Source organism: Ambystoma mexicanum, chromosome 14 (assembly GCF_040938575.1).
Source record: "Ambystoma mexicanum isolate Mex_15411 chromosome 14, UKY_AmexF1_1, whole genome shotgun sequence".
NCBI classification, from domain to species: domain Eukaryota; kingdom Metazoa; phylum Chordata; class Amphibia; order Caudata; family Ambystomatidae; genus Ambystoma; species Ambystoma mexicanum.
In genome coordinates this window covers 128,750,751-128,776,137 of record NC_090940.1, presented here as the reverse complement: position 1 = coordinate 128,776,137, position 25,387 = coordinate 128,750,751, and the positions used below count along the sequence as shown (strand labels likewise).

Genomic DNA, 25,387 nt, shown 5'->3' with positions numbered 1-25,387 from the left:
ACACGTGCGCCTTTCGACAGACTGTTAGTTTAAAACAAGATGTATTTTCTCTGAAATACTGCAGAGGAAACTTGACTTAAGTTTATCTTTATTGTGGTGAGCAGTTACACTGGAGACAACCACAGCACGGAATGACAAATGCACCGACAGCAACAAATGTGTATTTGCTATGCTTTCAGAAAAAGTAACTTGGATTCTGCTCTTCAGTTCAGAGACCGATATGTTCAAACAAGGTTTCTGACAATCTTCTACATCTCAAGTAGTTTTTGGTTAGAAGAATTGTGGACTGATTAATCAACAGTACTACTATATATATATCTCATAGACTCTCAGGAGCAGGAGAGGGGGAACATATTGCAGGATAACCCGAAAGAGATGTGTATATATGGTTCAGCTGCTTTTTCAGGAGATGAATGACATTAAAAGTGTCTCAGAGGGCTTTCCAGTTAGCCAACTAACATGAATCTTTAAACTTGGAACTTTAGGACATTTTTAACCACATTCATTATAGAAAAAAACAGATAGGACGGATAAAATAACAAACATATGTTTGTGTTCTGTAGCTGGTTGACAAGTACCTCTACACTAAATTTGGTGGGGCACCTTGCAGTTTTGCTGCATGACCCAGTATGCCGAGTTATAATTTTGCCTTTTTAACAAGGCTTAATATGTTAGAAATGGATCACGGCTGATAGCATATAGGTCCCCATGGCATCATATTTTGTGGGACATATCTAGCAACCACTGATATTCTGCTGTGTGTCATCAATCCACTGGAAAGGAATGTCAGTGGTGCAAGTCCTCAATGCAATAGAATAGAAAATGAAAAATCCAACGGATTCAGGAGATTCATAGAATCTTTATGAACACAGTCCTCCTGCATGTATTAACGGATGGGGTGCAGGGCTGAGTGTAGAGAACTTTACGGAAAATGTGCCTGAATTGTCGAATATAGGGTTGGGCTATATCATTTAGGTGCCGTGCATGTGCTGTTAGTGCCAATGAATTGCCAGTCTAGTAAAATGTTAGAACAATATGTAGGTTTATTTTAGATGTACTTGTATACACTGTGAAACAGACTTCAACATCTCTTAATGATGGGTTAGTTGGTTTAATAATTAGTGATCTATGTTGATTCAGGGTCTCTAGGTGCTTGCTATCCCTCCTTCAGAACTGGTTTGGAACACCTACATTTGCAAGCGGGCCAGGAAAGTGAGCACCAGAAGCCACGCTGCCACTTTAAGAAAGATTGTTTAGGTAAACGTGAATGTGCGCCACTGAGTGAGAATCCCCGCTCTCTTTACCCCTGTGTCACGAACCCGCACACCCCATTTCCCCATGTTTCCCCCATCATCAGGTGGGGAGTTTAGTTACACTACAGGCCCTTGGGAGAGCAAGGACTAAGAATCTGAATCACCATGCAGGGAATTTTTTTATTCTCTACCATCCAGCTCACTTTTCTGGGATCAGACTATGACGAAGGAAGATATGCATAAGAGTGGAGGGAGGGCGGCATTATATCCCTGATGGTCATCAAGATAAAAGGTTGCAAAGTACTGCTCGTCCAGAAGAAGCAGCGTTCCCACAGGAAGTAACCAAGGAACAGTATTTAGTGAAAGCTAGAGGAGTGGTAAAAGTGGCAGCCTCATGAAAGCCACTGATGCTGCTTTGCCCCTCCTGCAGTGTGCCCCAAGCCCTTGCAGAATACACTCCCCATTTAATTCATGTGATTTGGAGATGGAGGACACAATCCATCCAGAAGTAGGATCCTTAGAGGTCTAATTACCAGGGAACAGGCAACCCTAAATTCAAATGAGGTGGTTGGAGCATCTCAATGGGTCAGTTTGCTCTATGAACTTGAAAGCCCTTTCCACATCGAGTGTATGCAAGGTCCCTTTCCCCCTATTTGAATGTGGCTTTGGAAAACACACAGGAAGATTAATCTCTTGTATAAGCTCAAGGTCAGTAACCATTCTAGGAAGGAACAAAGAGTTTGAGAGACTACCATTTGTGACGAATCTGAGGAGTTGTCACCTCTCACCAAGGGGAAGACACCCCCTTTGGGACTAGGGAAGCGAGCCTGCTACGATTAACACCTCCTAGGGGACAGGGTAAGCAGAAACCCTCTGGAGGTGATCTGTAAGTGGTCCCCCATGGAACGTATGGCACTAAGATTTGGGTTGTAGGACTAACATGCCCTTGGAATGGGTGTTTGTCACCCCATCACTTTGGGTGCTTTTGAAGCTGTAGATCCTGTAGTTACCCATTTGCCATAGACTGTGTCCCTCTCTCCTCTGCCCGGTGGTTGAAGGTAGAAGGCCTTTATTATCTAGGCTCTTCAGACCCCTTAAGGTGTGAGAGTGCCTTGTCCAGGACCCTAGCCAACTTGTCCCTCCAAGGTCTCCAAGCAGGGACTGCATGTAGGGGTATTCTTCCCCAAAGTTAGGTAGCCGTTCACCAGGTCCTGCTCCATTTAATCTGCTCACTTCCAAGTTTTTCCCATATCACCCAGGAAGCATGATGCTACAAATTTGCTTTCTCTGGAATCCGCACCCCATCTGGTTTCTCACAGCCCATTTCATGCGCCAGTGGCTAAGGCTAGGCTTCTACCTGATTCCGGATAGGTTATACTGCCGTCCTGAGTGAATATCCTCTTTTGACTGGTTGTTCTCCGACTGAGTCCTAACATTCCTGGTTATGGAATTGTTAGTGGGGCTTTTACACCTGCTAATAGCTATAATTTGATTGGATGAGGAGTTTAAGATATGCATAGCGACCAGTGCCATTGTAGAATCTCCTCGTCCCAGTTGCAGGGTGCCACGCTGGTGATTCTCCCTCTCTGTTTCTCTGGAAGCGTGCATAACCAGAGTACGCCTCTTCCCCTTGGTCTTCTCAGGTAATCTGTGCCACTGAAGTTCCCAAAAAAAGTTCCCAAACCTTGCGGGTTTGTATGCCTACCATGATTTCACAGATATGCCAGTTTCTTGTATTGCCAGCATGGCAATGAAGATATATTGGACTTTGTGGTTCCACCGCTGGGATGCTGCACTTCTGGGGTAGTAACAGGACAACAGGAACCTGCCATGTTCAGCCTAGGGGAGGCACATAGGGTAGCAGACAGACCAACTCCATCCCTAGCAGCCTGCCACACTCACAGGTGAAAATGGGAAGGTCAGGGATAAGATGCGCTGTAGGTACTGCATTTAAAGGAGGATATATGTTTATTTTCAGCACTAGAACTCCTCAGGGTTCTGATATTTGTGTCTGCAGCACCAAACTGGTTATTACTTTACACATGTCGGGGGAGCTGTAGAACCCATAGCAGATGCATCAGAGGTACAAGGCACTTTCACTGGCTGATCTGATTTCTGTCTGTAAATTTTTAAGACTACAGGCCAAGGAACCTAGGCATTAGTAGAAACAAGACAGCTCCAGAGACGCCTGTGAGGCAGGCTCCTTAGCGAACGGGTGCACCAGAACAAGAGTTCAGCAAGAACATGCGTGTGGCAGACCTTGCCTTTGTACCAAAATATTGTCTGGTGGCACCTAAAAGTGTTCAGAGGTAGCAAACCCCTCTGAATATCAGGCACAGACTTATTTGGCTAAGAATGCAAGGGTATTAGCTCCCTCCTACTGTTTATCAGATTGCTTTTTAGATTTCTAAATCTTTGATGCTGAGCCCGATACTGTAGCGGTACCCTGTAAGACTTTGCTTTTGGATAACCTCATCAGACTTTAGCAGTACTGAGGATGAGGTACCAGAATATACGTTGTCACACGCTAGTACAGAACATGCATTGTGAGGGCATTTGGAAGCTGCCCATCTCCCTCTCCAGTGTTGCGTGACTGTTGGGATTGTAAAGGAGCTGCAAAACCCTTCTTTAGTACTGTTGCCACGATATCCAGTTAAAACAAATGATCTGGTAGTGAAGTAACTGATGCTTTCCCACCAGTGGGTACTGACAAATTCTGACCAAGAGGAACTTTTGTCTACCCGCTGAGGAGTATGAGCAAATGGAGTCTTTCGCAAGGATGATCCTTTGGTCGGTACTGTGAAGTCCTCATATCTGGGAATGCAACTGTCACCCGTGCACATACGGAAAAACTCCAGTGTACATGCATTAGAAGACACTGGGCCTCATTACAGGTCGGGCGGTCCGGAATTAACAGTGGCGGTAAACCCGCTGCCACTGTTAATTCCTAACCGCCCGATCCTGAGTCCTGCAGGCGGGAGGTGATGTTCCCACCAGGTCTGACCTGGCGGGTTTAACACCGCCCGCCTCCAGGCGGACGTAGAAACACCAGCACCATCACATATCGGACTCAATGGGAATGGGGATTTACCGAATTCCGCCTCCGGAATTCCCGGGACACCAGGTTCGTAATGCCCTGTTATTTCCGGGAGTCACGGAGGCGGAATGGTAATACGAGTCCGGCGGTAACCAGGCGGTTTTACCACCTCGGTTACCGCCGGACTCGTAATGAGGCCCACTGTCTTCGTTGTAGGGCCTTCCGGTGCTTAAACTCTTCCATCACCTTTGGTACCAGGCTTTGGCACATGGTGAATAGTCGGTTCCACAGGGACATGAGATTCCATGGCACAAGTACACACTGGATGAAAGTTCCCAAGGCAAAGGACGCATGGTGAGGATTGGCTGCAAAGAAATGTCCACCGCAATCCATACACTTCTTGAAGCCAGACTTAAAAGGCATACGACAGAGAGAGGATTCACTGTGAAAAGATATAAATAAAGTCTAAAAGGCAATTAAAATTTAAAAAAAGGAGAAAACACTCAAAGGTGGTCATGGCATATGACAAAAAGATGCATCACAGAACAGCAGCAACCCCCAACCCATTTAGTGGGCAGAAAAACAAGAGCTGTAGTGTGGCAGGTGACGTATGGTTAGAGGGAGTGGGGCCGGCAAGTGGGTGGAGGCCTGAGCAAGTGATCCCTGCTTGAGCAAACAACATTTTTTTAAAGTGCCAGTGTCTCTTTTGTATCCAGCTTGCCTGGACCGCCTGGGTATGTAGGTTGTCCCAACGAGTTCAAAAGGTGGGAGAGCAAGCACCAGGACAATGCATTTATAATGTTAGAGTATGCAGGCAACACATCTGTAGATATCTATAATGGTCATTGTGTACAACAAGCAATACAGTATTTATCAAACAAAATGAATTATCAGAACCAGATAGCCCTGTTACTTGCAGCCCTGGAGTTGCCCAATTCATCATTTCACCACATGTGGAGCCTACAACTATACTATTTCAGCACCTCTTAGCACACAAGATGTACCCAGCTCAAATAATTTAAGCAACCAACACTTGGTGGTAAAAGAATAACGGGTGTGCTTGTCGAATGCCCAACTAGTAAAACCCAGTCGGGTTATCCAAAATGAATAGATGTAGTAAACATTTACATATACTCAAAATGAGAGCAGATTATTTCAATTTTTTTGGATAATTCCGAAACCATGGATGGATTTCCTGGAGGGGGACAAGACCAACCACAAAAACACAGGGTATCTTTTTAACTAAATTTTCATATGGGACCAAGTATGGACGCTCTGACAGAATAAAAATTAGTGAACATCTATTAAAAACACACAAACACATGCCCTCTTGTAGATACTTAGCCATGACAAGTACATTTTTAAAGGCCTCCAGATGGCTTGAATTCTGTTTTTTCATTGTGCCCTATTTTCTATGGGAATGCGTGTAACGAACTGTACCTTGACCGCTACTGTGAGATCTGTAGTCTCGGGGGCATTCCATAACCTTGTTTGTGCTGCGCTATACCCTTACCAGATGTAACCTTGACTGGAATGCACCCTTTGGAGTCGGACCAACTCGGTAAAATGATACAGAAAACAATACCTGCTGCAAGGTCTTCCGTTTGTGAGCATGAGACGTAACATCTCTGATGTGTCTCACTTAGGGAATGCTAACTGAGGGGTTGAAGGCATTTATTTGTTTACAATTAGTTCAGCTAAGTTTAGTATTACTGTTTGTACCCAGGAGAATTATTTGATTATATTTAGCAGCACTAGGAAACTGGTGGCTTGTGAGATGGGCCATAAGTGGTGGTAATGCAGGCCTCTGGGAATATTCACAAGGGTACCTGCTGGTGGAGCTGTGACTGTGTAAGCAAAAAGACAATCATAAGCATTTCTCTTTTTCTGCTTTGCAATTATCGTGCATTGAAGCAATTGGTAAACTCCTTGTATTTCATCGTCAGCAGCAATTGCAACGCTGCCGGCATAGGCATGTCGTTTTCCTGATTATCCTGGAGGTGCTCATAAAACTGTCACGCATATAAGGCACCCACTCCCTCCTTCTGGCATTCCCTCCCATTTTGTTACTGCACATTAGGACAATAATAATAATTATAATTATGATTTGTTTATTTATTTAGTGATTTCGCCAAAGCGCTGTGCACAGAAGAACAAGTTACTTACCAACTGTAACTTTCTTTCGATTAGATGTTCCTCCCACGTATTCCTCATTTTAGATATATCCTTACCTTCAGCTTTGCTGCTTCGTAAAAAAATTCTGTCTCTCTCCACCAGAGGGCGCTCCTCTCGAGGTCGTGGCGTTGATGTCCCTCCGCGGCCTCCGTCGTGCACCAACGTCATCCACTGTATAAATGCCTCGAGCGCGCCCGTTGGCTTCAGTTCTGTTTTTTCGTATGTTGTAGTCCATGAATTATAGTTAAAGGGCGTGCCTCTTTTGACCCAAACCTTAAAAGAATTTAGAGTGTAATTTACGTAAACTGTACTGCGGGGTTGGCTGGGAGGGTCGATGAGGAATACGTGGGAGGAACATCCAATCGAAAGAAGGTGACAGTTGGTAAGTAACTTGTTCTTCGAATGGATTGTGTCCTCCCACGTATTCCTCATCTTAGATAGACTCCCAAAGCAGTTTTGTCTCGGAGGTGGGAGTACAGAGTTTTTCTAATCGTGTACAGAATGGAGTACAGATTTAGCAAACAGACTTCCTTGGGAAGTCGTCGAGTCCAGGGCATAATGTTTTATAAAGGTAGGCATGGATGGCCATGTGGCTACTGCACAAATATCTTGTACAGGGACACCCCTTTTTAGTGCTGTTGAAGTTGCCATGTCCCTGGTCGAATGAGCTCTCAGTCCATCTGGTGGTTCTTTCCCAGCCAATCTATAGCATTCTGTTATAGCCAAAAATATCCATCTAGATAATGTTTGTTTAGTTGCAGAAAGTCCCAATTTGCGGCCAGTGTAATCCACAAAAAGTTGATCACACTGACGTATTTTTGCCAATCTTGAAATATAGAAACTAAGAGCTCTTCTGGGGTCTAGTCTATGTAGTCGCTCCTCTTCCTTGCTTGTATGAGGAGGAGGGTAAAAAGTAGGCAAAGTAATTTTTTGTAACAGATGAAAATCCGAAACTATTTTTGGCAAAAAAGATGGTTTAACTCTGAGAACTCCTTATAAAAGATGGTGTGAGGAGGACCACTAGAAAGCCCCTGTAACTCACTTACCCTGCGGGCTGATGTCAATGCCACAAGAAGCATTGTTTTTAAAGTAAGGAGCCTTAGTGGACAAGAGTGTAAAGGCTCAAATGGAATGCATGTGAGCAATTTCAGAACTAAGTTCAAATCCCACACTGGACCTTGAAAAGGTATTGGTGGAAATACATTGTTTAGACCTTTTAAGAATTGAATTATTAAAGGTATCTTGAAGTAAGATTCTTCCCCTGAAGAGCGCTTGAAAATGGATAGCGCTGCTAAGTATCCCTTTATGGTACCAACCTGGAGCCCCACATTAGCTAAATGTAATAGAAAAGACAAAATTGTGGGAATATTACATTGAAATGGGTCCATATTCTTTTCTCTGCACCAGTTACTGAACTTGTTCCAACATCATCGATACAGAGATTTGGTTGCTGGCCTTCTGGCCGAAAGCAAAATCTCCATCACGTCATCCTGAAGATCCCAATCCTTATATCTCAACCTCTCAGAAGCCATGCGTGAAGGTTGAGTGTGTTGACCTCCGGATGGAGAACATGACCTTCCTCTCTTCTTGGAAGATGTATTGGAGGGCAGATGGACATGTCCAGAATGTCCGGGTACCACGTTCTCCTGACCCGATCCGGGGCAATTAAGATCATGGTTTTCCTGAACTTTCTCAACCTCCTGAATACTTGAGGGATCACAGGGACTGGAGGGAATGCGTACAGGAGTGGAAACTCCCAGTCCACCACAAACACATCCCCCTAGAGCTCCTCTCGGAGGAAATTCCCTTGAGGAGTACAGTTCGTACTTCTGGTTGGTAACAGTCGCGAACAGATCCACTTGAGGGGTTCCCCAAAGGGTGAAGATCTCTTGAATGACTTCCTGAGCTAGTTCCCACTCGTGGGAGACTGTGCTCTGCCTGCTCAGAGCATCCGCTGCTGTGTCTTGCTCTCCGGCTAGATTAATTGCCGATAGAGAGATCCCTTATTGTATTGCCCAGAACCAGAGCTGCATTGCCTCTCTGCACAGTGTTAATGACCCCACTCCTCCTCTTTTGTTGAGGTAGTACATGGCCACCGCGTTGTCCGTCATTATCAGGACATTCTTTCCCCGTACTGAGGGCAGGAAGGCCTTCAGCGCTAGTCTGATCGCCCTCAGCTCTAAGAGGTTGATGTGTAGTTTGGACTCCAATGGAGACCAACGACCGCTGATTGTTAGATCGTTGGTATGGGCTCCCCATCCCGTGAGGGAGGCGTCCGTCACTACTGTTATCTCCGGCCATGGTTGCCAAAAAAAGAGTCTCCTCTGAGGATATTTTGTCTGCAAGCCCACCATTGTAGATCCTGTGCTACTTTGGCTGGAACTTGCAAAAGATCGGACATTTCCCCTGAGAATTGGGACCATTGAGTCCTGAGAGCCCATTGAAGGGATCTCATTCCCAATCTGCCTTCTGGCACCAGAAAAATGCAGGATGCATTAGACCAAGCAACCTGAGAAAATCGAAGGCCGGAAGATACTGGGCATTCTGGAATTTTGTTACCATCTGCAGAATGTGGTGAGCTCTCTCTTCGGGAGGCGAGGCTTTGCCCGAGCAAGTATCCAGGACTGCTCCGATAAACTGGAGTTTCTGTGATGGTATCATGTTTGATGTTTTTAAATTCAGAGAAAACCCTATTATGTGAAGGAAGTGACAGGTCTTGGACAGATGATCCTGGATTGTTCTGGGGAACGTGCCCTGATCCTCCAATCATCCAGATAGGGGTAGACATGAATCCCCCCTCTCCTGAGACTCTCTGCCACCACCGCCATCAACTTGGTCAAAACTCTTGGGGCGGAGGTTAACCCGAACGGCAGAGTTCGAAACTGAGAGTGAGAATTGCCTATTGCAAACCTTAGGTACTTTCTGTGCTTGAGATGGATTGGCACATGAAAGTAAGCATCCTGAAGGTCCAATGATACCAAACAATCCTGGAGTTGGAGAGCATGAAGGATCTGAGAAAGTGTGACCATCTTGAACTTGTCCTTCCTTAGAAATTTGTTCAAGTTTCTCAAGTCCAAGATGGGTCTCAGTCCTCCTCCTTCTTTGGAATGACGAAATATGGGGAATACCAACCCTAATTCCTCTCCGCTACATGTACATGTTCTATTGCACCTTTCTGTAGTAGGGTTAAGATTTCCTGCAACAGGAGCGGATCTGTATGTTTGACAGAGTTGTATCCCACTGAGTGATTCTGAGGTTTCTTTTGAAAAGGAAGGCAGTAACCTTGGGATACTGTTTCCAGTGCCCAAGCATCTGAAGTAATGCCCCGCCATTCTTCCAGATGCTGTGAGATCCTGCCTCCCACTGGGTTCTTGTGGGTCAAAACCTCAGAGTGGTTTTGGGCAGCTGCAGCAGCGGCTGAAGGGAGGGACAGATGCCGCTGCTGGGGCAGATCTAGCACCTTTCCTCGCCCCGGAGGAAATTTTCTTTGACACCTCTGACCGGCCTGTCTTCTTCCTCTTCCAATTGAGGAGTAATAACGAAAAGGACGACCCCTCCAGGAAGATGAGCCTGTGTAGGGGCGCTCTTGAGGTTGTCTTATAGCAGCACAGAGATTTAGCTGCCGCTTTGGAGGTCTGCAACTTCTCCAAAGTTTCATCGCCTTGCTGCCAAACAACCTCGAGCCATCAAAAGGCATATTAAAAAGCCTGGATTGTACCCCCAGCGCAAAACCAGACTTTCTTAGCCACGCAAATCTACGTAGCACCGTGCTAGTTGCCATGGACCTACCAATACTGTCAGCTGTGTCCAAACCTGATTGAAGGCATTCTCCCTAAGCCTCCTTTCCATCCCTTATTATGGCAAGAAAGACATCACGTTCTTCACCTTCTGGGATGTGTTCAGCTGCCGCTGACATGCAGTCCCACAGGGTATATGTAAACCTTGCCACGGTGCAGGTTACATTAGTGGATTTCAAAGCCATACTCCCTGATGTAAAAAATCTTTCTAGACCATGCATCAACCTTTTTGTGGTCCCTATCCGGAGGGATTGTGGGGTATGCAGCATTTCTAGTGGAGGTAGCTGCTTGAACTACTAGACTTTCTGGAGATGGGCGTTTGCTTGAATATTATGGATCAGAATTACAGGCTCTATATTTAGATACAAACTTTTTATTAACTGCTGGGATGGCTTCAGGGTGTTCCCATGCAGAATTGACCCTCCTTTTCAAGGCAACATGAAATGGAAGAATGGGATCTTGCTGAGGTGTTCCTGATAGGATATCAGTAATATCATCATCTTGATAGACTGGTGAATTTCTACCCCATCCCATACATTCAGCGACTCTATTCATTAGTTTTCTGTAGCCCGCATCAACATGCTCTGATGGGTCGGGTTTGTCAAATTCGTATTCAGGAGAGGTGTCCAGACCACTTGCTGTTTGCAGGCATTCCTGTAAATTCTGGATTGAGGATCAATTAATTCCTCCGGAACAGGTCTTGTTCCGTATTTAACACCAGCAGAAGTGATTTCTTCATCTGCTGATGATTCTACCTCATAGATAGATGACATGGTCCTAAAAAAAATCATGGCTACTCACAGGGTGAAAAACTTTTTCGGGCAATGTAGGTTTCTCCCTTGTTAAAGGCTTGGGCGTCAATGAAAACGTCGATGACGCTGATGCTGTTACAACCACCTTCGATGTTGTCGAGGGAGCCTTCGATGATCTCGAGGCAGTCGTCGAGGGATTTGTAGAAATCATCCACACTGTCGAAGGAGCCTTCGAAGGTGTCGACTGCGTACTCCACATAACCTTAACATGAGTCGTCGACGCCTTGTGCTTGAGAGTCTTCGAAGACTTTGATGTCATCGATGTCGACTTCAATGGCGTATGATAGCTTGACGCCATCTTGTTTCCCTCTACCTCCGATTTATGCACCGGTATGTCTTTTTTATGAGGTGACCGGGAAGAGTCCCTGGACACCCTTGACAACTTTTTGTCGGACTGTCTTGTTTTGGATCTTCCGCTGTCATGTTTTTCATGAGTAGGGGCATGGTCTTCTTTAGATTTTTTTGAGGGGGTTTGGGACGCGTTCTCAAAAATCTTTAACATGGAAACGCTAAAGGATTCCCATTTACTCGGGGAGTCATGCTTCGAAGGGCATGCTATCACTTCCGGAGATGACGTCGACGAAGAAGAGGGAGAGGGAGATCAGTGCCGTCTTTTCTGTCTTTTTAGAGGACGAAGAGGAAGACTTCCCGGATCTACTCCTCGATCTATATTTCTTATGATGTTTTACCGAAGACTCGGCCAAGTCTTTCCCCTTCGAAGTAGACTTCAATGAACCCTCCCCCATCGCCAGTTTACCTCTGCGTTCTTTTAAGGCCTTATGGGTCATCGACTGGAACGAACCGCAGTCTTCAAATCAGTGGTCGGAACCGAGACAGCAGAGGCAATTCTTATGTGGATCGGTTAAGGACATTTTCTTTCCACATTTCAGACATTTTTTAAAACCCGTCTTCGGTGTGGAAGGGTTCAACAAAGACGACATTATTTTCTGCACAAAAGACTTTAGTGCCGTTTATAACGATCCGAAGCAAAGCTAACGGAAAAATGGAACTGAAGCCAATGGGCGCGCTCGAGGCATTTATACAGCGGATGACGTCGGTGCACGACGGAGGCCGCTGAGGGACATTGACGCTGCGATCGAGAGGGGAGCGCACTCTGGTGGAGAGACAGAATTTCTTTTTCCGAAACAGCAAAGCTGAATGTAAGGATATATCTAAGATGAGGAATACGTGGGAGGACACAATCCATTCGAATGTATTATTATTAAGTAACTGAAGTTGTTACTCACATAACGACCATGGGAGGATGAAAGGCGGTGTTGGCATTACCAGGATTCAAATCTCTGAACTGCAGATCACACAGGGCTCCCCAGCATTTGCGTAACCCACAAAGCTATATTACCAGAACGTTAAGAATCACGCCTGGATCCCTTTCAATTAAGGAAGAAGTTAAGGCAACTGTGCAATGCTTGGTCCTTCTGTGATTAGTAGGGAAGTCACCAAGGACAAATTGGGGTCCAACTAGCAGATGCAGATCCAGTCGCAGTGGGGAGTACAAGATGTTCCGTGTCAGGGTTATGTGGACTGCTCTTGTGCAGTTGTTTTATGCATGGTACCATAATATTTGCACAAAGGGCTGCAATCTACACACTTGTCAAACTCTGCAGTAATGTCCAACAAATGCAATCCAGTAAGGCTAGAAAACAGTTATATTTTTTGATGCTGTAGCACTTTCAATGGGCTTATTTTTTTGTTATGTGATGTAACTATTGCTGCACATTTTTCCCCCTTGCAATGTATTACATACTTTTGGAACATCACACAAGACATTGCTCAACCTAGGACAACTGTATTTGAATTCTAAAGAATGTATATGTCTACTTTCGAACACGCTAACCAGATTATAATCTGCAGAGACTCATTGTCCCTAAAGTGCATTCACTAAATGAAGTTCATAAACAGATACAGTGAGATTCAAAACAACGTCAGACAAGGTGGCAGGGTGAGCATGCAAAGATTGCTATTTTGTTTTAAAACAAACACAAACGCTGTTTTCCCACTGGTGCACAGTGATAAGCAAAATTAAAACAAAAAACAAGAGTGGTGGTGAGAGGGTGAGCATGTGGACTATGTGAAATAAACACGTGCAAGTATACCTCTGAAACACTATAGGTGGAAGAGCAGGAAGGGAGTCGAGCCTGGTTGTGCAGTAGGGGGGAAAAGAAAACACTGTTAAAAAGGGAAAATGGAGCCAAAGTAAAGATTTTCTGTACAGGTGGGTTCCAGCACTGAAACATTAACAGCGGATCACGTATAACCGCATCAAAAGACATCTTTTTAAAAAAATATCAGAACAAAAGCAAATTAAGGTGGAAGCTTTTCTTTTCCCCAAAACCCAAAGAAATCATTCTTTAGTGTAATTTACAAGAAGGACGTTATAGAGGCAACTTCAATCAGCATTGAAAAGGCATCACTCATGTCCCCCCAAAACACCCTGCACATGGCCGAGAAAACATTTATTAGGGTAGTGCAGGTTCTCATAACAATTTGGCCACAACATTTCCATTACAATTTTGAATCATTGTAAGATAATTTGGTTTCCCTTGACAGGAATGTAAATGATCTTATACATAGGTGTTACAATGTTGGCCTTACTCAAACTAGCAATACGGTATCCCGTAATCTCAGGTATTCAAAACTGTTCAGCCTTTTGAATAAATGTTCCATCCACTTGTGGGGGGGGGGGAGCATAGCATGTATGTATATTACAGAAAAGGTCCCCCTTTCAGCAAATTGCAAATAAATAATGTGCATTAAATGTGTCAAAAATATCTTTCGAAATGACACTTGGCAAAGGTTCCACCTTAACAGAATAATTATTACGGGTACATTCTTCAGAATTACAGCTGGCAAAAATGAATCAATAGTGCACCCAAATTCGACTGCTTGGTTGCAAATGATTAAGGTAGAAGATTCTCAAATCCCTTCTCAAAATCCTCAGTCACATGTTAAGGTTTACCACTTTTGTGCACCTGTGATCGACCCCCAGGAGCCGCCTTGTTATTGGTTGATTTGCTATTTTGCTTTAGAACATTCAACTGGCAGGAACTTCTTTTAGAATCTCCAAATTGCGTCTGTTGTTCCAGACAATTCTGCAAGAATTTTGCTCCAGAGTAAACTTTAAAAAGTAGAGCATATTTCAATTTTCACTGTTTGAATAATCTATTGATTATCACTTCGATTTCTATTATTAAAGTCATAACATTCCCTAAACCAAAGGGGCCATGCAGATAGCCATAATCTCTACTTTCAATATTTGTCCTTAATGAGCAAGACTGAAGATTGGAGCAGTGTTCCTGTTACCATACATCAAGCAGTAATTAATGGTGGGAAACATTCTGGCAGTTATTAGCATTCCCCTTCTTTATAGGTTACACATTTCATTGAAATCTATTTTTGGAATCAAAACTTTATGATACCGATTTGTTTTCTTTCAAAAAGATATCTGAAAATTATCACTAAGATTCGAGATGTGTTCTGAGAACATAACGGTATAAAAATACTTCTTAAAAATGATTCAGCAGCAGGGTACCAACTGAGAAAATTAAAATTATATAGATTACTTTTCCGAAATAATCTATACCCGTGATTATTAATGCACAGGGTTATTGCACACCAAACATGGGTAAAGGTGGGTGGAGAAGTTTTCTTGGGTAGGCATGCAAAGAAAGACTATTTTACTTACCTGTAACTCACATTTTGAGCAAAACTCACACCACAGCTCAAAGAGCCCCACACCCCCCAGTACGGGTAAATTCAATATTTTTATTTTCCGTTTTATGAAATATACAAAAATGCTAAGTATCATTAAAAGACATAGATCACAGTTTTACATGTCGGGCCACTTACTCCCTCTTACCAACCTACTAGCCCTTCAGCTCTAACAGATAACCTCAATGATCATAGAGGATAGTACCTTCTGTTTGACCCTCAAACAGATGTAGGGCTGTAGGTAATATAAAGAGCTGACAGGGGGAGAAGGCAGGAGAGATTGTAGACCTATATATATTGCAATAGCTTGATTGTCTATAATTACCGTTAATTAACTTGTTATCCCTTTCATCATAAGTAAAATACAGATTCACAATCTTAAAGTTCCTTCCTATATCAGTGAACAGCAAAGGATGAGTGATGCCAATGATAGAAAGGCATTCAAGAAAACCCCTGGATGCATTAACCAGGAAGTCAATATTCACACAGGTGTGCTTTGTGGAAGCATGCAAAATACCTATATGGTAGCCCTGCTGAGCTTTACCACTGAACTATTTATGATAATGGTACAGGTTGCTTTATGGGATTTTACATCCATTTTAAACAGATTACAAGCATGTTAAGAACACAGAACACTAAAATTAATGATCCACTTAATAAAGGCTACTTGGACTCAAGTTAACCTTCGCAATGTCGTCTCAAACTACAAACCAAGGTCGGGAAGGCCAGTACTCTTGCAGAACTGCACGGTGGATCTTCTCTACCGAGAAATTACATTTTCAGAAAAGAACCAAAGATCAGATATTCACTACAATGGAAAAAAGCACTCTTTGAATATAGTTAGGAATAATTCATAACAGAAACACAAGCTTTATGGCATAACATATGACAAAGTTCTAAGGGAAAGTCCTAAACTTTACTGACTCATCTAGCCAAATAATGTGAACTGAGACTTTTTTTGTAATTTAAAGGATACTTTACTCTGATTTCTAAAGATTCATGAGAACACCTTATATCAAATTCCATACAGCAGAGGGAGCTATAATGGGTGAAAATCATGATCATCCTAGTCACACACAATACATGGGAAAATAAAAACCCCTTTAGGTTTTTTTCTGCAAGAACAAACATAAAATGGGGCACATTGAAGTTGGGGCACATTGAAGTTGAAAAACCTAAGACCTGATCAAATTGGGTAACTACTATGGCAGAGCAAACTTGAGTAAGTAAACTGTGAATTTTTGTTGACATCAAATATTTTAGCATGATACCTCAAAGCAGTTTTCTAGAAGGTCAGGATCTTCAAATAATCTTTGATGTATCGACACACCATACTTGTGTATCTGTTTGTCAATATAGGCCATAGGTGCAGCATGGATTAGTTTAGAAACTGGATCTGCAGGAACTATCAAGAACAGGCAACCTGTTGGTGTAACCATTTGACCACTTTTGTTGCCAGAATAATGCCATAAACATTAAAGACAGGCTTGTTCTGAAACTGACACAGAACAGCATTACTGGCTAGGCATACCACACACACACTCAAAATGTTTAAGAGAAGCCTGGCCTTTTTCACAAGGACAAGAGGCAAACATGCAGAGCATTTTATCACAGCCTGTCCAAATACTTTGGGCAGCAACACTTTCAGTAGTAAACAAGTGTCTAGTCCTACAGAACAGTAAAGATATTTCTGTAAGAATACATTGCGTGGCTTGACCTAGGATCCTGCCCAAATACATAAAGGAAACTGATTTTCTTTTTGTATTTCAATTTGTTTTTATTACGTTTTCTAACAAAACAGGTTAAAGAACATACAGGCATTAGAAGAAGTCGAGCTTATCTGTCACATTCTAATCCCATAAGTACAGAACTTGTCTTCCTACTAGAATTTTCCTGGAATCAAAAGATTCAGGGTTAGTAAAAAATGACAGATCTTTTTCGAAGGAGCACCATAGGCCTAGGAAAAAGACAGAAAATGGTATCCTGTGCAATCAAGCAGTAGATTGAGATATGCATGGCATCCTTGAAGTAAGGGAATCACTGTGAGACTGTATCCAATACACTAGCAGGGCCAAAGAGAGCTCTAATTCAAGAGCAGGGTACCCATCACAAAGGAACTTTAATTGGGCATCAGTCCAGGTGTGTCAACAGCTAGTTATACAATCTTCTGAAATGTACAGCAACTGCTGCACACATTGTGACCATCAAAGTCGCTATGCAGAGTCTAAGAGAGGAACTTGACATTTGTAAAAACAGCTGTCCATAACATACCTCAGAAGATTTCTATAAAAAAGCAGGGTTTGAAATTGAGGGGAGTAGGGAGCTATTAAGCTCCTTCTTGTAGCCTAAAAGAGTCTGGTTAGCTTCACACCAACAGTAACCAGGAGCTACTTTTGGCTACTCAGGCCGATGCTAAACAAACACACTTATGTGCATTTAACGCTGAGTTTTCCCCACACAATCTATAAATAAATGTTAGGACACATCTATACCACATTTAAAGCATGAGTGAGGGGTAATAAATAATAAACAAAATGATACATTTACAGTGTGTTTGGAAGTTAGCTTTGCGGAACAGTATGTACTAGCTCCTCGTTCCCCAGTGGAAGCTACCCGTCACTGGTTAATGAGGGATACTTAGGAGCAGCTATTCGCTCCTGCTTATCCAGTCTTCATTTCGAACCCTAGAAAGATTCATGTAAATATTGAAATAAGCACCAAAGTCCACTTCACTTTTGTAGGTCTGGTAGAGCAGCAAAGTCCAGAGCGAAGGTTATCCTGATAACTCATGCTCAGTTTTTCAAGACACAGGCTGCGTCTAAGAGTCTTGTTTTATCTTTTGATTGGAGAGAAAATCGAATCAGATGCCTCACTTGTTGCTTGAGGGGGATCCGTTTGACCACTCAAGGATACAGCACTGCCCTTATGTTTATAATGGGAGCATGTGTGAGGAATAGCTCTTTCAGACAATGGGAGGGCTGCATATGATTCATAGAGAAGCCTAATGTGATCTCTCCTCTCTGTCATTTTCAGAAACCAAAGATCTGAATAGGAAAAAGATGATCCTACTACCACAATAGAGAGATGGAAGTAAATTATCTAATCATAAGCTCTCTCTGCATACATGTATGGTTTCTGTATCAAGCACGAGAGTACAGCAGAAGAGATTTAGGGCTGCTACAGCCAGTAATTTCCCTAGAAGGGTCATAACCGTCAGGAGGCGCCTTGCTCAAAGAGCTTTCTGTAGGGTTGCCAACATGCTCACAATATAGATTTTAAAAGTTTAGAAAACAAAGTGTGTCTTCATTAGTGAGGTGTTGGTTTTCAGCAAATAGAAAATGTCCTATAAAACATAATTTCAAGGTAAATAAGGTTAATTTGAATCCGATTGTAGGGGACAGACGAAGACGGTCATACAGAGATCAACAGACTTCAGAATTCCCTTTGTCACTTTTTAACACAATGGAATTGTTCTGTGAAAGCATAGGGGAAAGCCTCTGTGAAATAAACATTTTCTGATTATTCCTACAAATGAAATTAGACCATACATGAATTTTAAAGGTTTATTAGAAACAAATGTTTGTCTGGTGGTCTGGATGAAGAAATGGCATCTGCACAGGTAGGCAAGCCAGAGCTTTTGTAATTTTATTCTGTGTAATATGATCTAGTTTTTTCTCCCAAAGTGAACATTGCAAATACGGCCTCAATTTCTAAATGCTGCATGCGGAAAAGGGTATACTACACATGTGTTCTCTTTGCTAGACATTAATCTACTGAAATCCCAGCAACTGTCACATGGTTTGGCAGCATGGCAACCACTGAGTAAAATGTACATTCATGACAAAACCTGCTGAAATGCAAACTGTTCCAAAAGACATAACCTACCTTTAAAAGCGGCCCCCCATGAGTGAAAGTATACATAACTGTTGTAGCTGGTTTAGTAGTAGTCGGGGCTGGGAAGGAGTTTAGAAACGGCTACTCTTTTCTTTCTTTAAATTCTTGAACCTTTGACAGCACAGTGAAACACTGTTTGCCCTAAGAAACCACTAATCATCTCTGAATATCGGCAGAGCAGTAGTCCTTTCGTCAGAGTCTGTATCCCTCAACTTTGTCTGGTCAATGACCACAGTTATTTCAAGCTCAGTTATGCATATGACAGGGAATGTAGACTTCTATTCCTGAATGCAATGGGTCTCATGTCCGTCTCTTTCTCAGAGGAATCTGGGAACGTGGACACAGGCATTTGTACATCAATTCCCCGTCTCCACTACACCTCTTTCAAGGAGGAAGCTACAAACTGACTTCAGCTCCCTGTTCCCAATTGCCCCAACTCAGGATATGATTGAATCCAAGATGAATCTGGAAACTCTGCATTTAAATCCCAGTACGCATGGTCTCCTTTGTAGATCTATTCTCCATGTTTCTAGGGATATAGGCTTCAAATTACAGAATTGAGTCATTCTCAATTCAATCTGTCAGCTCTGTAATTTCCTGCTGGATTTTCCCATGCTATAACTGCTCCTCAGCTCTGAGTCTCTCTTATCATCTGCAGTCTCTGCTGCACTTACAAGTTTTTCTTATGTGTGGGGATCAGTCTGAAGACGACAAACTTTGCTCGCCACTATGATTGATGGCTCAGCGTTTCTACAGAGACCGCCCATAATGCACACTACACACGGCACCGGCTTTCCCTGCACCTCTATGCGCTCACTACTTCTCCACCGACAGACACACCTCAATGTCTGCGTGTGCCTCTGTGTCTCTGACGTACAGCAGTGGTTGATATCCAACCTAAGCCTCCGTAAGTCGTCTCTGCTTCTCAGCAGCTTGTGTTTCCTGCTTCCGTGATTGACAAAGCCAGCGTTCAATATCGCCCCCTTCTCTGCAGTGTACTCGCCTCTTTGGCCCTTCCACAACTCCCCAGCAATGTCCACCTCCCTCTCTGCTCAGACCTCTGCCTCCAGCTACCACTTTGCACTGGTTTGTTTGCCTTCCTTTTGTTTCCTCCATAGGCCCATATGGTTATATAACCATAGTTATAAGAAAAAGAAGACTTGCATATTGTTCCCGGATACTAAGGGCTTTTCTCCACAAGTCCATGCATAAATGTTGAGGTTTGCTATAGTAGTAAAGCAAACTACAGTGGTTCCAAATATAACCTTTTTGAACCCTGTATTTTTAATTTAAGCATAGCTGATCATTTTAAAAGCTGTTTATTTTGTCCACTACCATATACAAGAAGCTATGATGGACTCACCGAAAGGCAGTGCTACCTTTAAAGCAATTAGTCTTCTGTAAAGATGGTTAACAGTTTAATTGTCTGCACATCAATATCCCAAATAGTTAAGCCCAATACAAGAAATGTTGTGAAACAGTTCTTTCCATGACAGATATTCATTGGGTGAAGCTTTAATGGGAGGGGGTTGTCAACATTTTCCTCTTGGACTGCTCTCAAAGGCATTCACTCATCTGAAGTCTGAGACCCTGTTTATATTATCTGCCTGGGTTTTACACAAATGGGGGACACAGAGTAAATTTAATCTGTCTTCCTTTGCGCAACTGGCTATATAAGTATGAAAATATTGCGGAAGGACTGACCAAGAACTATAAGTTCAGTTCATCTAGCCTTTATTCGATCTAGATCTTCAGACACAAAAATACAAAACCAGTCAGTTATACATTATCAATTACAAAATTAAATAAAAAAATAATAAAACCTTGGCACGCCTATTTTTTAAATTGTTTTATTTAAAATGATATAGTTTACATGTTAAACTTTTCATTTATAGAATTCAACATAGTAAACCATGTTATACTCCAGCTCATTAGAAGAGTCATGCAAAAAGCATCAACAAGAAAATCCAAAAAATATCTAGAGTGAATAGTTGCTCATATCTGGGTCTTGTGCAGTTCCATGATATTATTTAAGAACTGGACAATTGTATAAATCCGTTTTTTGTCCTTTCCCGATAGAATCAGCGCCCGTCTAGTTTCCAGATCCATTTATTGGGTTGAGATCTTGAAATGGTCTCCGAAGAGACTTCTCTTTTGTGCCAGTGCCGGGCATTCCATTATGATGTGTTGGAGTGTCTCTCGCGATTGATCGTTAAGACAGAAACAGCAGTATTGCTCCGTACTGTGAAGTTGTCTTGCTTTCGCCAGTCTATGTTTTGTTGGAAGGAGGTTCAGACGTAATATCAAAAATGTATTGTGGATTGCTTGATCCGGAAATACATTTAAATAGCTTGGTAGCTCATTTATGGCTCTTATGTCTATCTCGCAATATAGATTCATATGGTATGCTGTTTTCGCTCTGCTAGTATTAGCCCAATCATTGCGGTGTATCTTCGTTTTAGCGTGCTGTGGATGTAACAGTAGCATTTCTGTTGATATATCTTCACTTGCCAAGTTACTTTCCATATCACGTTTCCACATGTTCAGAATAGTATTGTTCATTCCATTCAAGTTTGTTTGAAGAATTTGCATTGCCAGAATTTTGGCACTGGTCATAGTTTTATGAAATAAATACAATTGTTTCCATAGGGCAATTGATGTAAGAGATTGCATTGCTATTTCAAATCTAATCCTTGCCATGGGGTAATTTCGAGGTAGTGCTAGGATTTTTTTATTTTTGCCATACGCATTGTGGAAACTTGATCAGCGTTTCACTCCCATATGTTAAAATAGGTATAACTTGAAAGCAATAATGGGTTTAAGTGACATTTTCCGAATTTATAATGAAGAAATCGACCTTGTCTAGCTAGTGTTTGTGTTTTGTCTTCCAAATACGTCACCCATTCTTTTTGTATTCTTGACTGATTTATGAGTAATCCTAGATATTTGAAGGTTGTCACGACAAGATCATCTTTGTCGTCTAGCTTCAGAATCAATGGTCTTTTTTTGTAATTGGCAAGTTAGTTAGATTCATTATTTTTGTGATCATTGTGTTAATTTGTAGTTCATTTTCCATCATATATGTTCCCATCATCTTAAGGCTTGCCTGTAGGCCACTAGTTGTTTTGTCCATCAGGACAATGTCATCTGCGTACATCATAATAGGGATTGGTACTTAATTAATCTTAGGAGGGTTTATGGTAGTTGTTTCCATATGATGTTCGAAATTGGCTGTAAACAAATTGAAGATGGTTGCCGCAAGAGGACACCCCTGCTTCAAGCCGTTCCATGTCTTTATGAATGTCGAGGTACCCCCCTCTTTTGATGGCCTAATTGAGATGGATGTATTGGAATATAAGAGCTTTATGGGTTTGATAATCTCTGTTGGGCATTTCCAGGTCATGAGTTTATCCCAAAGCTTTTACCTGTTGATTGCATCGAATGCCATATGTAGACCAACCAATTCTACACAGACTTGTCTTTTATTCAAGATGGCTTCTAGCTTGATGAGATTTAATATCATTAGGTTTACATTGGTGCCCACATTGGGAGTGAAGCCAGTTTGTCTAATCGCGAATCTGTTTTCTGTTTTGGCCCAAACGGTTAGTTTTTCTGACAGAAAAGTGGCGAACAGTTTGCCCAGGGGATCCAGCAGGGCAATAGGATGATAATTAATCGGCTCTTCTCTGTTTAAATTTTGGAATTAAAGTTGCCATTTTCCAAGACATTGGAATCTGATTAAGTTTAGAAATTAGGGAGAACAGTTGATCGATAATATTAGCCCACAACTCTGCAGCTTGTTTGATGTTTGCATTCGATAAGCCATCAGGGCCTGGTGCCAGAGAGGCATTCAGCTTATTAATCCTGGTCAGAATATCTTTTTTGACCCATGTAAAGTTCAATTTCTTTAATTGTCATATTTATTTGTCTGCAGACTCTGGGGGTTGTCTTTTGTAGAGAGTGGAAAATGTATCCATTTAGATTCCAGTACATTTGATATTAATTGGTTTTGCTGTTGCATGTTATTATTTAAGAGATTCCACAACTCGCAAGAATATTCTGTGCATGTGTTTGTTTCTTGACAAATCCTTAAAACAACGTATTTATCAAAGATGTGCAAAATGTGCTGCAGAATGCCTGATTGAACTTAAATAAGATCCCCATTGTTCGCAATACCTTATTTCCAGCACAGTCATGTCCGATGGATATAGTTGACCTCCCAATATGCCACTTCTAAGTTGGTAGTTGATTTACAAAATGTCATGGTGGCCAAGATAGTACAAATATTCCAATGGATGAGCATGGGTCTTAAATAAATTCTTCTCCAGGCTCACAGTTAGTAAGAAATGTGGAACAGATTCCTCAAATTTGCCACAGCGTGACCCTCTGACAAACTGACCCCCCGCCTCCTTCAAAGGCAATATCGACTCTGGATCCACACCATGAAAAGAGTCTTTATTCAAGCCTGCATATTCGCGCGATCAAAAAACACGGCCCAACTTTTCAAAGTCGGTAAGGAACTGGCCAATCCTGCAGCAGTCTCCTCTTCTGTCACACCCACCCAGGACCTTTGCTCAGCCCAAGCTGCACACTTCACTGCAAAAACCCAAGACATCCTTTCCTCTCTCTGATCCACACCACCCCACTCACCAACACCTCTGGAGCCTCTCTTAGCCCCTCCACCACGTCTCCTCTCTTCTCTCACTCCTGTCACACGAGATGAGGTCACCAGACAAGTCCGGTCTATGAAGGCTTCATCCAAACAGGTGGACCTCTCCCCTCCAAAACCATTGAGGACAACATTCACTTTCTCGCTCCTGCCTTGGCTGATCTCTGTAATCTCTTTTGCCACTGGAGTTTTCCCAACTTCTCTTAAGCACTCCCTTGTGCACCCTCTACTTAAGAAACCCTTTGCTGACCCCTCCATTCCGTCATATTACCCCCGTAACTCTATCACCCCTTTCCTGTGCAAACACCTGGAGAAGCTGGCTATCTCTCAGCTCACCCTCCACTATGAAACTGCCGGTTGCTTCCACGACCATCGGTCTGGCTTTAGAGCACCCAGAGGCATGGAAACTGCTCTTCGGAACACCTGTGAAGACCTGCTCTCAAATCTCGACTCTGTCCTCATTCTTCTTGAACTCTCCTCTGCCTTTGACACGGTAAACCACAACATCCTGATTGCATGTCTGCATGACAACCTTGGAATCACAGGTCAGGCTCTGGCGTGGTTAACCTCCTTCCTTTCCGACCGCCCATCCCAGGTGGAACTTGGGTCCTTTCTCTCTAATATCACTCTTTCAACCTGTGGCGTTCCCCAGGGTTCCAACCTATCCCCCTGGTTCTTCAATGTCTACATGGCTGCCCTTGCACGTGTGATTGCCGATTTCATCTATAACTTCCAGTGTTCTGCGTATGACACAAAACTCTTCTTCAGGCTACGCTCAGCCACCTCCTCTATGTCTGCAATTCAGTCATGGTGTGCTGCAAACAACCTCTGCCTCAACGCCAGTAAGTCTCAGATCATTTGCATTGGAACTCCTTCTTCCGCTTTCCCACTCTCACTCTGGCCAGCCTCCCTTGGCTCTGAGTCCGCATCAAACTGCGAGGCAAAAAACCATGGGCTCAGCTTCGACTCCACTCTCTCCTTCTCCACTCATTTTCGGACATCTCTAAAAAGTCCAACTACCAGTCCAACTACCAGCTCCACCACCTCAGAGTTACTCTTCCTTTTCTCACCTTCCCCCAGCGGCTCACTGTCTCCAGAGCCCTGGTTCTCTCAAGGCTGGACTACTGCAACAGCCTCTTTCTCAATCTCCCTGCCTCTGCTCTGCGCCCTCTTCAACTCATCCAGAACAGAACTGCAAGACTTATCCTTGGCCTCAAGCCCAGGGACCGTATCTTTCTGGTGCTGAAATCGCTCCACTGGCTCCCCGTGGCTGCAAGGATCATGTTCAAGACCCTCTGCATTGTCCACAGGGTTTCTGGGGCCTGGGTCCTACCTATCTGCAACGTTGCCTACTTAAATACTGTACTTCCCGAGCCCTCTGCCTCCAACCTTCTGCGAGTGAGCCGGTTCTTCAAGCAGATATTTGGAAGGACATATTTATCCTCTGCAGGGTCCTCCCTATGTAATAGTCTCCCTGCTGCACTCCGTCTTGAGCCTTATCTCCTTAAGTTCCGGAAACTCCTTAAGACATTCCTCTTCTCTTCCTTCTCTCTCCCTCTACCCTGCTAACCTTTCTCTCCACTCTATCCCTCTCTCCCTCCTTTTCCCCACAACCTGCCGACTGGCCGCCTGGTGTACAGAGTCTCACAGGTCCCTGGCACCCTCGCCAGTCCTCTCGCACTTGTCTCCAGGCCTTGCACTTGCCTCATCGTTACTGCACTTGGTCAATGACACAAGAGAATGGCAATTCTCAGCACTTACTCCAGCTTCTGACAGACTGGGCACACTTGGTCCCACCACAAACCTTGCACTTGTCCCCTCCTCCCATCTCCTGCACTTGTCGGCGCACTTGCACGATCTAAATACACCATGCCTTGAAGATCATTTGTTTTTCCCTTGCCTCCCCTCCTTGCATGATGGAGCCTCAATGCACTTGGAAAAACTGCAGAATCGTCATCAGACCCATTTGCTGTTATCTACACCATAAATTGTATTATATGCACTTGTTCCATGCACCCACT

General features: G+C 43.2%; 1 protein-coding gene across 38 annotated transcripts in view; it reads right to left on the bottom strand.

Moving 5' to 3' along the window:
• The window catches only part of GPHN (gephyrin), a 2,801,546-nt gene that overhangs the window by 930,948 nt on the left and 1,845,211 nt on the right, over positions 1 to 25,387 (bottom strand). For 30 of the 38 annotated variants that reach the window (XM_069638674.1, XM_069638676.1, XM_069638677.1 and 27 more), the window contains one exon: positions 13,189 to 13,230. The exons of the other annotated variants lie outside the window; for them this stretch is intronic. In XM_069638674.1, coding sequence (XP_069494775.1) covers positions 13,189 to 13,230 — 42 coding nt within the window. The remainder of the gene's footprint in view (positions 1 to 13,188; positions 13,231 to 25,387) is intronic. 38 annotated transcript variants of the gene reach the window in all.